The 13,221-nt window shown below is 49.3% G+C and overlaps 1 protein-coding gene across 4 annotated transcripts in view; it reads left to right on the top strand.

Moving 5' to 3' along the window:
• Positions 1 to 13,221, top strand: part of Cacna1a (calcium voltage-gated channel subunit alpha1 A) — a 227,284-nt gene that overhangs the window by 186,400 nt on the left and 27,663 nt on the right. For all 4 annotated transcript variants that reach the window (XM_028755489.1, XM_028755490.1, XM_028755488.1 and 1 more), the window contains 4 exons: positions 6,308 to 6,458; positions 6,970 to 7,097; positions 9,183 to 9,279; positions 12,223 to 12,328. In XM_028755489.1, coding sequence (XP_028611322.1) covers positions 6,308 to 6,458; positions 6,970 to 7,097; positions 9,183 to 9,279; positions 12,223 to 12,328 — 482 coding nt within the window. The remainder of the gene's footprint in view (positions 1 to 6,307; positions 6,459 to 6,969; positions 7,098 to 9,182; positions 9,280 to 12,222; positions 12,329 to 13,221) is intronic.

Genomic DNA, 13,221 nt, shown 5'->3' with positions numbered 1-13,221 from the left:
AGTCAGGGTTTCTATTGCTGCAACAAAACACCATGACCAAAAAAGCAAGTTGGGGAGGAAAGGGTTTATTTGGTTTACACTTCCAGATCATAGTCCATCATGGCAGGAAGTCAGGACAAGAACTCAAGCAGGGCAGAATCCTGGAGGCAGGAGCTGATGCAGAGGCCATGGAGGGATGCTGCTGACTGGCTCGCTTCCCTGGCTCACTCAGTCTGTTTTCTTATTGAAGTCAGGACCACCATCCCAGGCATGGCACCACCCACAAAGGACTAGGCCCTCCACCACTGATCACTAACTAAGAGAATGCCTTACAGCTGGATCTCATGGAGGCATTTTCTCAATAGAGGTTCTCTCCTTTCAGATAACTCTAGTGTCAAGTTGACATCAGACTAGCCAACACAGCATATCTAGTCTCTAATTAAGGATGGGGCTGCTGAGAAACACAAGGATAGTTTTGGCTTTTAGACAACAACAACAAAAGAAAATGTGTTTACTTTGGGGTCTTTTTACCCTAAACTGCCTAGCTCCTGTTCTTAGCAGCCCCCTAAAAAGGTAACCCTAAATGCTATTGTGAATTTGTGGCAACAACCAATCTGGCTCCTGCCAGCTGAATTGGCAATATCAAGTGTGGTAGTTCTGGGCTATCCATCCAGAAAACACATCTGACCTCTACTGTCAGACGGGAAGGAAGGGACTTTGGTATGTGGAAAGAGATGTGAGAGAGAAGTAAGAACAAGAGAGATTAGCCTTGGCAGGGAACCAGAAGCCAGAAGCCATGTCCAGATCAGAGTCCCTCAGAACCTATAGATGGGCTCACAAGAGACCCATCTACTGGGCTCCTGCTCACTTTTCTTGTGGCCTTCATGGCCCGATTCACCAGTGATGAATCCAGGGTCTATTTTCAGGCAGTATGATAGCTGTTGGCTAGAATAACAGTGTGAGGTCCCTCCTAGATGGCTCTAGAGAAAGGAAAGGTGGCGGTGGTGACACATACCTTTAATACCAGCTCTCCGGAGGCAGAGGCAGAGACAAATGGATATCTGAGTTTGAGGCCAGCCTGGCCTACAAAGTGAGTTCCCTGACTCAAATAAATAAATAAATAAATAAATAAATAAATAAATAAATTAGGGACTAGAGAGATGGCTTAGCAGTTAAGAGCACTGGCTGCTCTCTGACACCATCACACAGACATAAATACAAACAAAACACCAATGCACACAAAATAAAAATAAATAAATCATTCAAAACAAACAGGGAGACCTGAGCAGCACTTGTTTTTTTGTTTGCTTGCTTGCTTGAAACGGTCTCAGTATGTACTCTGGCTGTCCTGGTAGACTCTGTAGATAAGGCTGGCCTTGAACTCAAAGATCTTGAAAGATCTTTGCCTCTGCCTTCTGAGTGCTTTGACTAAAGGCATGCACCATTGCGCCTGTACAAAGTCTGGGAGAGCAACCCCTTGTTCTTCTGTTATACTTTCTTGTTGGGCAGCTAAGTCTATGCAGATGGCTAAAATTGATCACTTTCTTTGTTTCTTTTTTTCTCCGGTCAAGCCCAGTGAAGGGTCTGCTCCTCAGGGATCACTGCCCAGTGAAGGGTCTGCTCCTCAGGGATCACTGCCCAGTGAAGGGTCTGCTCCTCAGGGTCCACCTGACTCCATTAATGGTTGCTCCATCTATGAGAGGACAAGTCAGAGGCCTTGCTTGAACAGAGCTTCACTGAAGGCATGGACACTCTATGTGTTGATTCCTCTTTGAAGGCAGAGCACTGGTTAGAATCACTGGGTGGGTCTCCATGACCTCCCTGAACAAGAGAGCAGATGACTCCCCATAGTTTCGGGATACTTTTAGAGATGCCCCGTAGTGCCCTGGAATCAAGTTGACCTTGGAAGGAAAGGGGGCAATGCTTTCTTTCGATCCCTCTTCCCAAACCAGTGTAGGCCTCCAAGTATGGCCGTTGACTACTCAGAAGGGCAGTTACACCAGTCGGGTATTTAACTACTTTGTTTGCCTGGACAAAAAAAACAAAAAACAAAAACACAAGCCACTTTTACAAGAAACATGGATTAGGCAAACATGTTTGTCCTTTTCTAAACCAGTGATCATTAAGAGTAGATCAGTAGCACCATTGAGTTAAACAGACATTTGACATCAATGCATTGAACTTTGATCTTAGAAATGTTAATGTTACATACATGATCTCCAAGTCTCATCTTTTACAAACCTTAAGTAACCAACTCAGACCCTCATAACTTGCATAGACTGTCAAGTTTTCTTTTCCATTCTGGAACATCCAGCTGTATCTAATATTTTAATCTTCATGCACAAAGCCTCCTTTACTAAAGGTATTGGCATTTTTGCCACCTACTAACATTTCCTGTTGCCTATCAGTTTTCTTTCTTAACACCATGAAACATAACAGCATTAACAAATAAATTTACCACCTGTTGGGAGAACACCCCCCCCCAGAAGAATAAGCAGTATCTATCCACTTCTCATAAGGCTTTAATAACAAACCAAGTCACCCTGGGGACAAATGGCTTTGTAGGCTTACTCACAGGGCATGACGGAGGGCTTACTGACAGGAGTGTGGGTGACCCAATGCCACACTGGAAAGTTCGAGCTCAGAATGGACAATGGCTTCCCCACAGCTCTATAGGGACCTCTCTCTCTAGTCTTCCCCTGCCTTTCTACCCCAGCTCCTCCCCAAGATCTCAAGGCCAAGTGCAGTTAGGGCAGAACTGCACACAGCTGACTGGGAGGAGGGGTGGACACTCAGTGAGGGTCCAGCGACCCTGCCACGCCCTCCTCAGTGAAGGAACGTCAGCGATCAACAACTCCAGCGGTGATGATCTTTTTTAAAGATTTATTTATTCATTTATTTGTGTGCATGTGTGTGTGTATGGTGCACACACATGTACCTCTGTGTATATATGTACATCAAATGCATGCAATAGCCCTCAGAGGTGAATGAAGGGGTCAGAGCACTGTCAGCCTTCTGAGTTAGCACTGCAGGATGTTTTAAGGCCTTGCTAGCAGCAGAGAGCTCCACCTCAGATGGACTGAACTCTGAACAGCCTCAAAGAAGCCTATTTATTGATCATTACACAAAAGGCCTTTTATCAAGTCAATTCCCACATACTGAACCCTCTTATGTGATCTAACAGTTGTCGGAAGGAACCATTACCTAAGCAATTCTCAGCCATTGCAGGAATATTTCTGCTTTGCCAGAAGTGTTTTGCAACTGAAGTCATGCAAAGGCTCTGAAATTCCCAAGGAAGACCAACCCCATAAATCCTAAATACCAACCACTGGTAATTTACAAAAGATTGCTGCAAGGCATAAGTGGCCATCGCTTCAGAGTAAATGCTAGAGGCAATGAGTCTTCTAAAATCCCACTCCAGAGCACCTAGTACTGGAGTTATTGCAAGCTGCCGGTGTCGAGGCTGGAGACCAAACTGGTGTCCTGCAAGAGCAGCCGCCCTTGTAGTTGTTGTTACTTCTTGAGAAGTATAACATGTAACATATTCACATCATTCCCCCATTCCCTCTCCTTCCTCCAAATCCCCCCGCCCCTCCTTACTCTCTTTTAAATTTATGGTCTTTTTTTTTTCACTAAATGTCATCATTTACGTACATATAATCCTAAGTGCGTAAGTGTAGCCGGCTCAGCCTGTGTAACCTTGCTTGTGTGGTGTTGAGCATGTGGTATTGGATAACCTATCGATGTGCTCTTCTCTGGAGGAGACTCTTCCTCCTGTTCGCAGCATCCCTTAGCTGCCTGTGGTTCTCTGTTCAGGGCTGAAGCCTCCCACCTGGCCTGCACTATCCACGGCGGCCTGTCTGTTGTCCTTAGGGAATCCTCTTGGCTGCCGAGCTGCCTCTGTAGCCCCTGTGATGCTCCCTCATGAGCAGACACAGCGGGACTAAAAACATGACAGCTGTTTGCCTTAGAGAAAGATACTATACACCACCTTCAAATAAGAAAGCCCAGTCTAAAACTACACACTCAGGATACTGTAAATAATAATAATAATAATAATAATAATAATAATAATAATGATAGTAACGGCCTAGTGGTGACCACCTTTAATCTCAATACTCAGGAGGCAGTGACAAGTGAATCTCTGTGAGTTCGAAGCCAACCTTGAAAAGAACAACCTCCAGGACAGCCAGAGCTACCCAGAGAAACCCTTTTTCAAAAAAAAAAAAAACAAGCAAATAAAAAAAAAACAATGTATTAAAATAGTTAATCCTGATTTAAAACTATAGTAGCCTGGGCGGCACTTTTACCCAGTTAGAAAAGCATCTGTCGGGGGCCATGGGGCCTAAGGAAGTATCAGCTCTACGCATACTCAGAGACTGTTTTCCTTCCTCCCCCAAACCCAGTCCATGACCTCCCAGGTTCTCTGGGGAACATGTGGAGAGTGAAGAAGGGAGAATCTGTGCCCAGAGAGATGGGGAGCTAAGCTGAGGTTCAGCTCTTCTTAGTCCAGCAGGGGAGGGTATATTGAATGGAGTGGGAGAGCCTCTGGGGCAACAAAAACCAGGTTCCTTGTCTAGGGATCTGTTTCCTTTCTTGGAGCTCAATTTGGCCTGATAATTTCCCATTCTTGTCCTCATCTCGACCTCCATCCCTAAGGAGATTTCTCACCTCCAAATTGAGAGTCCTTTAGAGTCACTTAGGGTTACAACCCCTGTTCACCCCAGACACCACCCCCCATGTCGTGACTGCCAACTGTGATGTGCACTTTTTCTGGGGCCTTTCCAGTCTTCCCTGAGACCCTGGGAGCCACCACAACACACCAGATGTGTCTCCCAAGGGAGGAAGTCTGAACACTCTCTCAGAAGGGTTTGAAATTCAAGACAAGCCCCAAATTGTTAGAAACAAAGAATAATCTTCATGTTCCATAAAGGAACATACCAACAATGCAGATGTAGCTGGGCAAGACAGTTCTTTTTGTAAAAAGTATGGTCCAAAACCCAGACCAGACTAGCAAGCACACTGGGACCAAGATGGCTTTTATCCCTGACATAAGATGACAGTTCAGAAAAGATAATGCCTTGTCCAGCTAACTTTTGATTTAGAAAAAGTTTCTTCCACATATGAGGGAATGAGGCCTTATGAATGTTTAGGGTTTGGTAGGTTTTTTTTGTGGGGGGGGGAGGTGGTGGTTTGGTTTTGGTTTTTGTTTTTTTTGGTTGGTTGGTTGGTTGTTCGGTTTTGAGTCAGGTTTTCTCTGTGTAGTCCTGGCTGTCCTAGAAGTCGCTTTGTAGACAGATTGGCCTCAAACTCCAGCTCTACCTGCCTCTGCCTCCCAAGTACTGGGATTAAAGTTGTGCACCACAGGTATAGCTAGATGTTTGGTTCTTAATCCTGATTGCGTGTAGGATGTTCCATGAGCCAACAGATGCTGGCTGAGTAACTAGTGTGTCCCTCACGTCTCGTGGGAAAGAGGCTACAGCTAAGAACATGTCAGAGGAAAAGTGCAAACACTGCCCTATAGAGCATACAGTGACTAGAGGAACCGTCGATTAGCTAATTATTGAGACTGCTAAAGAGAATAAGACAAGGTTCAGAGAGAGTGGGAAACGGAGTGGTGGTGCTCACCTGCAGTCCCGGCACACAGAAGATGCAGGCAGGAGGACTGAAAACTTGAGACCAGCCTAGGCTACATAATAAGACCCTGTAAAAGAAAGAGGACCTGGGAGGGACATCTAGGCAGAACACAGAGCAGACACCCTGAGGCAGGAGCATGACTGATGTGCTTGAAGACAAGGAAGAGTCTGGCACATCAGAAGCAGCAGCCTGGAGACAGCATTATGGGATGGGCCCACGGAGAGAAGAAAGGTTTTGAATCACACAGGTGTCCCCAAACGACCACCGCCATCCACTGCCATCCCAGTCCCACCACTTCAGTGCTTGCTGTGGACTCTTCTATTTTTCTTACATTTATAGAGTTCTAGTGGGTGTGGCGCACCTGTCATGCCACAGAGGCAGAGATCAAGGACAACTTGTGGAAGTCAGTTCTCCCCTTTTTATAGTGTGGGTCTCAAGGACCAAACTCGGGGGGGACAAGCCTTGTGACAAGAACCTGTGCTTACTGAGCTACCTCACGGACCCCTCCCCTTGGACATTTGAGGCACAACCAGGCTTGGACCTGGCACTCTGACCACTCAGGGAAACAGGGTGGTCCCTTGGGACGTGAGCTCATGACTGGCTGACCCAGAGCCTCAGTCCTTACTCTTCTCGGGAGGCAGTAGTGTCCACTGGGGGCAGAGCCCAGGTCACTGATGCTGCATATCCTCAGGAGCGCCACAGGGGAAGCGTGGCACAACATCATGCTCTCCTGCCTCAGCGGAAAGCCGTGTGACAAGAACTCCGGGATCACCACAGCGGACTGCGGCAACGAGTTCGCATACTTCTACTTCGTCTCGTTCATCTTCCTTTGCTCATTTCTGGTGAGTCTGCACACGCGGAGGGACATGGCTCACCCCGGCACTGACTTGGGCCAGTGAATCTCTATAAGCTGACTGGAGTGAAAGACTCCCTCCCTGCCTGCCATGGACACACTGTCGCCCACGTGGTGACATCCGATGGCTGGCTGTGGGCCTGTGCACTATAGGATGTTAAGGAACACCATGGCTCCCTTACTCTTAGCCAGTAGCAGACAGTGCCTCCTGCAGAGAATCTGAATTTGCCTACGGTGGGAGGATTTGGACCATAGCAGGCACTGACTTTGGCTCTAGCTCACATAGCCCCCTACCTCCGACTGTGCCATCTCTCTCAGGCTTTGCCTCTGTGTGTCCATCCATCTCTCTCTCCCCTTTGTCCTTGGCTTCCACTTTCATTGGCCTTGTGAATGGGTATCTTTTGTGTCTGTTTCCTCATCTGGTCTCTTCCTCTTTCCCTTGGGTCTCCGTGTCCCTGCCCCGCCCCTACGGTCTCCTCTCTCCTCCCATTGGCCCCCAGATGCTGAATCTCTTTGTTGCTGTCATCATGGACAACTTCGAGTACCTCACCCGAGATTCCTCCATCTTGGGCCCCCACCACCTGGATGAATACGTGCGTGTTTGGGCAGAGTATGACCCTGCTGCCTGGTAAGGAGGCATCTCAAATCTTCTGACTGTATTGTCCACCTCCTCCTGAAACTGGGCCAAGAATGAAATCAGGTCTCAGGTGTGGGACACTGAGTCCTAAGATCTCAGCAGGAACTTCATGAATGAGCCCAGGGTACGGGTCATGGCGTTCCCATGAGAGAGTGCAGGGTAGGGGTCATGACGTCCTCACTATGCCATGTCAAGCACACTCCATCTCTTGCCCAAGCCTTTCTAGATGGAGGTAGTCAACTGTGAACATTTCCGAGGCTCCCCAACTCCCACAACTCCTCTGGTCTCTTATGTAAGGCCTGTGCGTGGTAGCCTACATTAAGAACCTCTGGCCTTCATTCACCAAGGAGTGTAGAGGCAACACTGGCCCACCTTGGCACATACCCTAGGGTCAGAGTGGCAGAATCCAGTTCAAAACTTAGAGCAGGTTTGGACATAGTGGCACATGTGGACAATCCCAGCATTCAAGAGGCTGAGGCAGAAGAATCAGGAGTGTAGGGCCAGCCTGGGCCATAAGTGACTTTGTTTAAAAAACAATCAAAATAAACCAGGCATGGTGGCACACACCTTTTATCCCAGCAAACAGGAGGCAGAGGCAGATGGGTCTCTGAATTTGAAGCCAACATGTGGCACACAGAGTTTTAGGATAGTCAGGGCTGCACCTAGAAACTGTTTCAAAACCAAATGATGAGGAGGAGGAAGAGGAGGAAAAGCAGCAGCTTACAAAAAGAGGCAAACATGGTAGTATGTAACTATAATCCCAGCTTTTAGAAGACTGAGGCAGAATGATCAGGAGGTTGAGGACCACTATCCTCCACTTCCATATAAAATTTCTGGACTACCAAGATGGCTCAGTGTGTAAAGGACTTGCTGCCTAGCCAGCCTACCTGAGTCCAGTCACCAGCACCTACCCACATGACGAGAAGCAACTCCCACAAATTGTTCTCGTGTTCTCTCTCTCTCTCTCTCTCTCTCTCTCTCTCTCTCTCTCACACACACACACACGCACACGCACACGTGCACACACACACACAAAGTGTAATTTCTTAATTTAGAAATGGGTCTGGTGAAAAACATTTGCTGTCCTTGCAGAGTACCCGGTTCAGTGTCTTAGACCCAGCCCAAGGATTTTATGACCTCTTCTGGCCGCTGTAGGCACACACACACACATGTACATAAGTAAATATGCATTTCTTATTAAAATCAAGATGTCACGGTCTAAGAATGTGGTGGAGTGGCAGACTCTTGCCTTGCCTACTTGAGGCCCTTATTTCCATCTCCCACGCCTTGAGAAATAAAGTAAAAGCCTTCGGGCGGATCACACAGGAATGGGGGAGGGGAAGCTTGCATGCTACTGATGAAGGCAAGGTTGAGTTTCCCTATCTCACAGAGACCCCCAGCACCCTCTGCTAACAAACAGAATCTCTCAACATCTTAGACTGTGTAGAGTGGACTGAGACAGTAGCTCTGAAGTGGCAAAGCAAGGGTTCTAGTTCATTCTGGACACAGGGCTGAAAGAGTGTTAGTGGGGGAGGGAGTGTTCCCTAGTGGTCTGTGCTCTGCTTCCTTTGGCCTTGGGCCTGGAGGAGATCCCCACAAGAAAATGCAGAGAGCTGTCTGTCTGTCTCTCCCATGGCTGCAGCCCCAGACAAGCCCTCCTTGAGTTGGAGAGGCTTGGGCAAGGCATGTTGCTGGGGCTGGTTTGGGGGCCTTTTTAAACTCTGCCTTTTTGATTTTAGGTCACTGCAGTGGGATGCTGTCCCCTCCTCTAGGCCACATACCCACCCACACCAGTGTAGCCATGTAAATGGCAAAGGAAACAGATGCACAAAGGAGCCCTGGGTAGAAAGGCCACGGCCTAGAATGTCCAGCACCCACACCCCATAAAAACTTCTGTCCCTGAGGGCAGGTGCATAAATATCTGTAAACGAATCAAAGCCTCTACCTGTCCCAGGTTCCCACTCCTTCAAAAGAGGAGGCCTCAGCCTCATCTCCCTGGTCTCACTGTGTGCTTGGGAAGCCCTTCTCATGGGGACCAACCCAGGACCTCCACTAACCCCTCTCTTCTCCTTTCAGCGGCCGCATTCACTATAAGGACATGTACAGTTTATTGCGAGTAATATCGCCCCCTCTCGGCTTAGGCAAGAAATGTCCTCATAGGGTTGCTTGCAAGGTTTGATTTCCACTAAAACCTGCTAGCATCGATTGAATGAGTGTGGCTTGGGGTCTTCCATATATATATTTCATATATATATATTTCTCAAAAACAGAGCCATCTCTCTCTCTCTTGCATTAAACTAGCAAACTCTTAGCCTCCAGAATGCGGCCATGCAGACCCCACGAAGCATGGGACATACCTCTCTTGTTCCTTCTGAACATCTGTGCTTGCTCGTAGCTGAAGCTGCCCATCCCGTGGTCTCAACGACACCCCCAAATCAGACGCATCCCTTGGGGGAGTTGTAATTTTGCATTTCCCTATCCCAACTCCCTCCTCCCCACTCCCTGCCTCCTGAAGCCTCCAGCCCTCCTTCCCACTGGCCATGCCCTGCCCTAGCTTCTCACCCAGGCCCCCTCAGAGACCAGCCTCAGCCACACCAGACACTTGGCCCCTGGACAGTAAGACCCTCCAGCTCTGCTCCTACCTGAGCCACAGCTTGGAGCCCAAGTGGAATCTGACTGTTTCTCTTTTCTCTCTCTCTCTGCCTGCTTGTAAGCAGTGAAATAATCATTTTTAATTACCTTTTCTTCCATTTTTTCTCCTCTTTTCCATTTATTTAATATATCCATTTTATTGTTCTCTGCCTCTTTCTCTATTTTTTCGGCTCGTGTGGTTTTTTGTTTTTTTTTTTTCTCTTTTTTTTTCTTTTTTTTCTGTTTCTTCTCCGCCTTTCCCCTCACCCTTTTGGTTCTCTGCCCCACCCACCCGTCCTGTTTTTTGTTTTTGGTGCTGCCAGGGGTCGCATGCCTTACCCGGACATGTATCAGATGCTGAGACACATGTCCCCGCCCCTGGGTCTGGGGAAGAAGTGCCCGGCCAGAGTGGCTTACAAGGTAGTCTATCTTTGCCAACGCCGATGTCCCAGAACTGGGAATTTTTCGGTGGTGACTACAACACCCAACGAGTCTTCTGCCAACATTCCTCTTCTTTTTTTTCTTTTTTCTTTTCTCGAGTAACTGAGTCCTGAGCGTCCCTCGACTCTCAGCAGCGCGCTGTGTCCTTTCTGATGAGTGTCTGCGTGTTTTGAGACTCCATTATGGCCGACAAGCCACGGGGAGGGGGAGGGAGCACTCCAATCCCCTAGCACCCATGTGACCACCCTTGGGAAGCCAAATTGTATGTTCTGCCCATCCAAAAACACACCCCACCCCACCCCACCCCCAGGCCCAGGCCAGACTGTGTTTTGTGCCTTGAGCCCCTAGGCTCTGGCCTCCCCACCCACATCTGAAGCTGACCTCTGACTTAGGGCTCGGGAGATCTGACACCTCTCACAGCTGAGTTCCCCTCCCCCTCCCCTTGCCCTGGAGTTGTCTCCCCAGCACCTGAACCATGCCACCCATCTACCCAAGATGCCCCAACATGCCTCTCCACTCCATTGTTTCAGAGCAAGCAGGAGGGCTGCAGCCGCCCCAACCCCGAACGTGGTGCACCAATCAGGCCTTGCACGCTGCCTTGGAGGGGCCTGGGGGTGGGTGGGGCGTATGCCAGCTGAGGGAGCGAGGAGATTGCTGCTCCTCTAGACTTCTGTCCTGGAATCTCCCCCGGCCCTGGAGGACATCTGCTCCCTCAGTTCATCCTCGAGATGGCCAGGGATGACCTTCAAACCCCATGCCCCAGAAGTGACTCCGTATCCCAACTTTCCCCTCCATCTTTGCCCCTTCTCCCTTCAGTACTACCTCAAGCCGGGTGTGGCAGTTTCCCTCTCAGATTTCAGCCTCTCCCCACAAGTGTCCCTCTTGTCCCCTCCTATCCTGATCTCTGTATGAAGCCACCATGCTCTCTGAGGCACCTTTGTGTACATTTAAAGTAGCGTGTTTTCCGCGGAAGACTGACTGCTGTTAAAGTGCGCACCAGCAATCTGTGATTTCTCAGCTCAGAGCCGGTTGTGCAGTGCACGCTTGCCCGGCGTTTATGTTTATCCACTGCCTCCTTCCCTGCCCCGCTCCAGCATCCACTTCCTACCCTGCCCTTGGTTTACTGGTTCCTACTCTGTGATCCCCTGTTGAGCCCCAGACTTGCCCTTAACTTGCCCCACTCCCCCAGCCGATGGCATATCAAAGCCCAACATTTCCCCTTCCCAAGCCACCAAGCAGGATAGAACCCCTGTCTGGGACACAGAATTCCTTCCCTGGGCCTCAGGAATGCCCCTCGCCCCCTCTCCCTGCTACTGCACAGACAGCCATGATCCGGCGAGCCCCAGCCCCGACAGTCACTTCCCACGGAGCTATGAATGAGTCTCGAGATTCCGTCTGCATGTGCCCGTTTGTACCGCTCTGTGTAGGCCTCGCTGCATGTCCACCAGGGGCCTGCGTGGGGAGGTGCCTGCCGCTTCTGAGGATGGAATGCTGCGGCTGGGTGCCTATCATCTGCCCGTTCTGGGCTGAGCAGGGGGTGGGGGCGGGGAGCGGCGGCTGTGGCCGTGGACCCCACCTCAAGGCTGCTGCACGCACATGCTGCTGACATCTGCCTTCTGCTCTTTCTCTTTGGGTAGACGTGAAAGGGAACCTCTGAGAAGAACTCTGAAGCAGGGCAAGAACCTGGGGCAAGAACTCCGGACCCCTGGACCTCAGGTCCCACAGGCAATATTCAAAACAGAAACAAACAAAGCAATTGAGTTAAAACGGTGGCAGGCCCTGGATTCCCAGCTACTCAGGAAGCCAAGGCAGGAGAAAGACTTTGTTTTCAAAAAAGAAGGGATGACAAGGTGGGGACAGCAGCGTGGATTCTTTTGTCGCTCTTTACAGGGGAAATGAGAAATTCTACACTGGCAAAGGTGACCATAGAGGGAGTTGCCCCGACTTCAGAGTTCTTTGTTGGGCTTCCTGGGTCAGGTGAATTTGGCTTGCGAGGTGCTGGTAGGGCCTAAGAATGACTGTCCTCACCCGGCGTTTTCTGTAGAGACTCCTGCGGATGGACCTACCTGTAGCAGATGACAACACAGTTCACTTCAACTCCACCCTGATGGCTCTGATCCGAACCGCCCTGGACATCAAAATTGCCAAAGGTGAGGAAGGCTGCCGCCTTGTGGCAGGAGGTAGATGGTGTCTTGGAGGGGAAGGCAGAAGGAGGCCAGGATTCCTTTTCCTGGTGGGTTGTCAGAGGGACCACTGTCCTTGTCTAGTTCTTCATTCTTGCATCTGTGTAAACATTTAGTGCACAGCTCAGGTGTGCCAGACACCCCTCCAGCCAAAGGGATGCAGCAGTTTACACAGACAAAAAAAACCACCCTAGTCTCTGACTTAGGCAGTACCATGAGCTGTGTGGGCACAGACAGGAAAGGGACCACAGGCTGAGTCCAGCCTGTGTGCAAAAGGCCTAAGATGTGAGACTAGAAGCAGGGAGAAGAAACCATGTGGGGTCCTGCTGAGCTGACTTGGCCTTTGAGTAAGGAGACACCCTTCCCCACCCCCCAGGATCCAGGGGGAGAAAAAGGTGAGATCTAACCCAGGTTGCATAGGAATGATGTCGCCTAGTTTAGGAAGACAACTCAGTGGGAAGAGGGAGGTTAGAGCCTACATTAGCCTAACTTTTTTTTTTAAGATTTATTTATTTTTTATTTATATGAGTACACTGTAGCTGTCTTCAGACACACCAGAAAAGGGCATCAGATACCATTACAGATGGTTGTGAGCCACCATGTGGTTGCTAGGAATTGAACTCAGGACCTCTGGAAGAGCAGTCAGTGCTCTTAACCACTGAGCCATCTCTCCAGCCCGAGCCTAACTTTTGATACTGTCATAAACTAGCTGGGACCGGGTGCTTTGTAAAGAAGAGACAGGATGGGGAGATGGTTCAGTGAGTAAAAGTGCTTGCAATCAAGACTGGCTAGCCTATAACCTGAGTTCAGTTGCTAAGAGCTGTTTTTACCCTTCTGTGTATGCACCGTAGCATACACAA

The sequence above is a fragment of the Grammomys surdaster genome, unplaced genomic scaffold (assembly GCF_004785775.1).
Source record: "Grammomys surdaster isolate TR1022 unplaced genomic scaffold, NIH_TR_1.0 126063, whole genome shotgun sequence".
Lineage (NCBI taxonomy): Eukaryota > Metazoa > Chordata > Mammalia > Rodentia > Muridae > Grammomys > Grammomys surdaster.
This window is presented reverse-complemented; position numbering and strand designations above follow the sequence as displayed.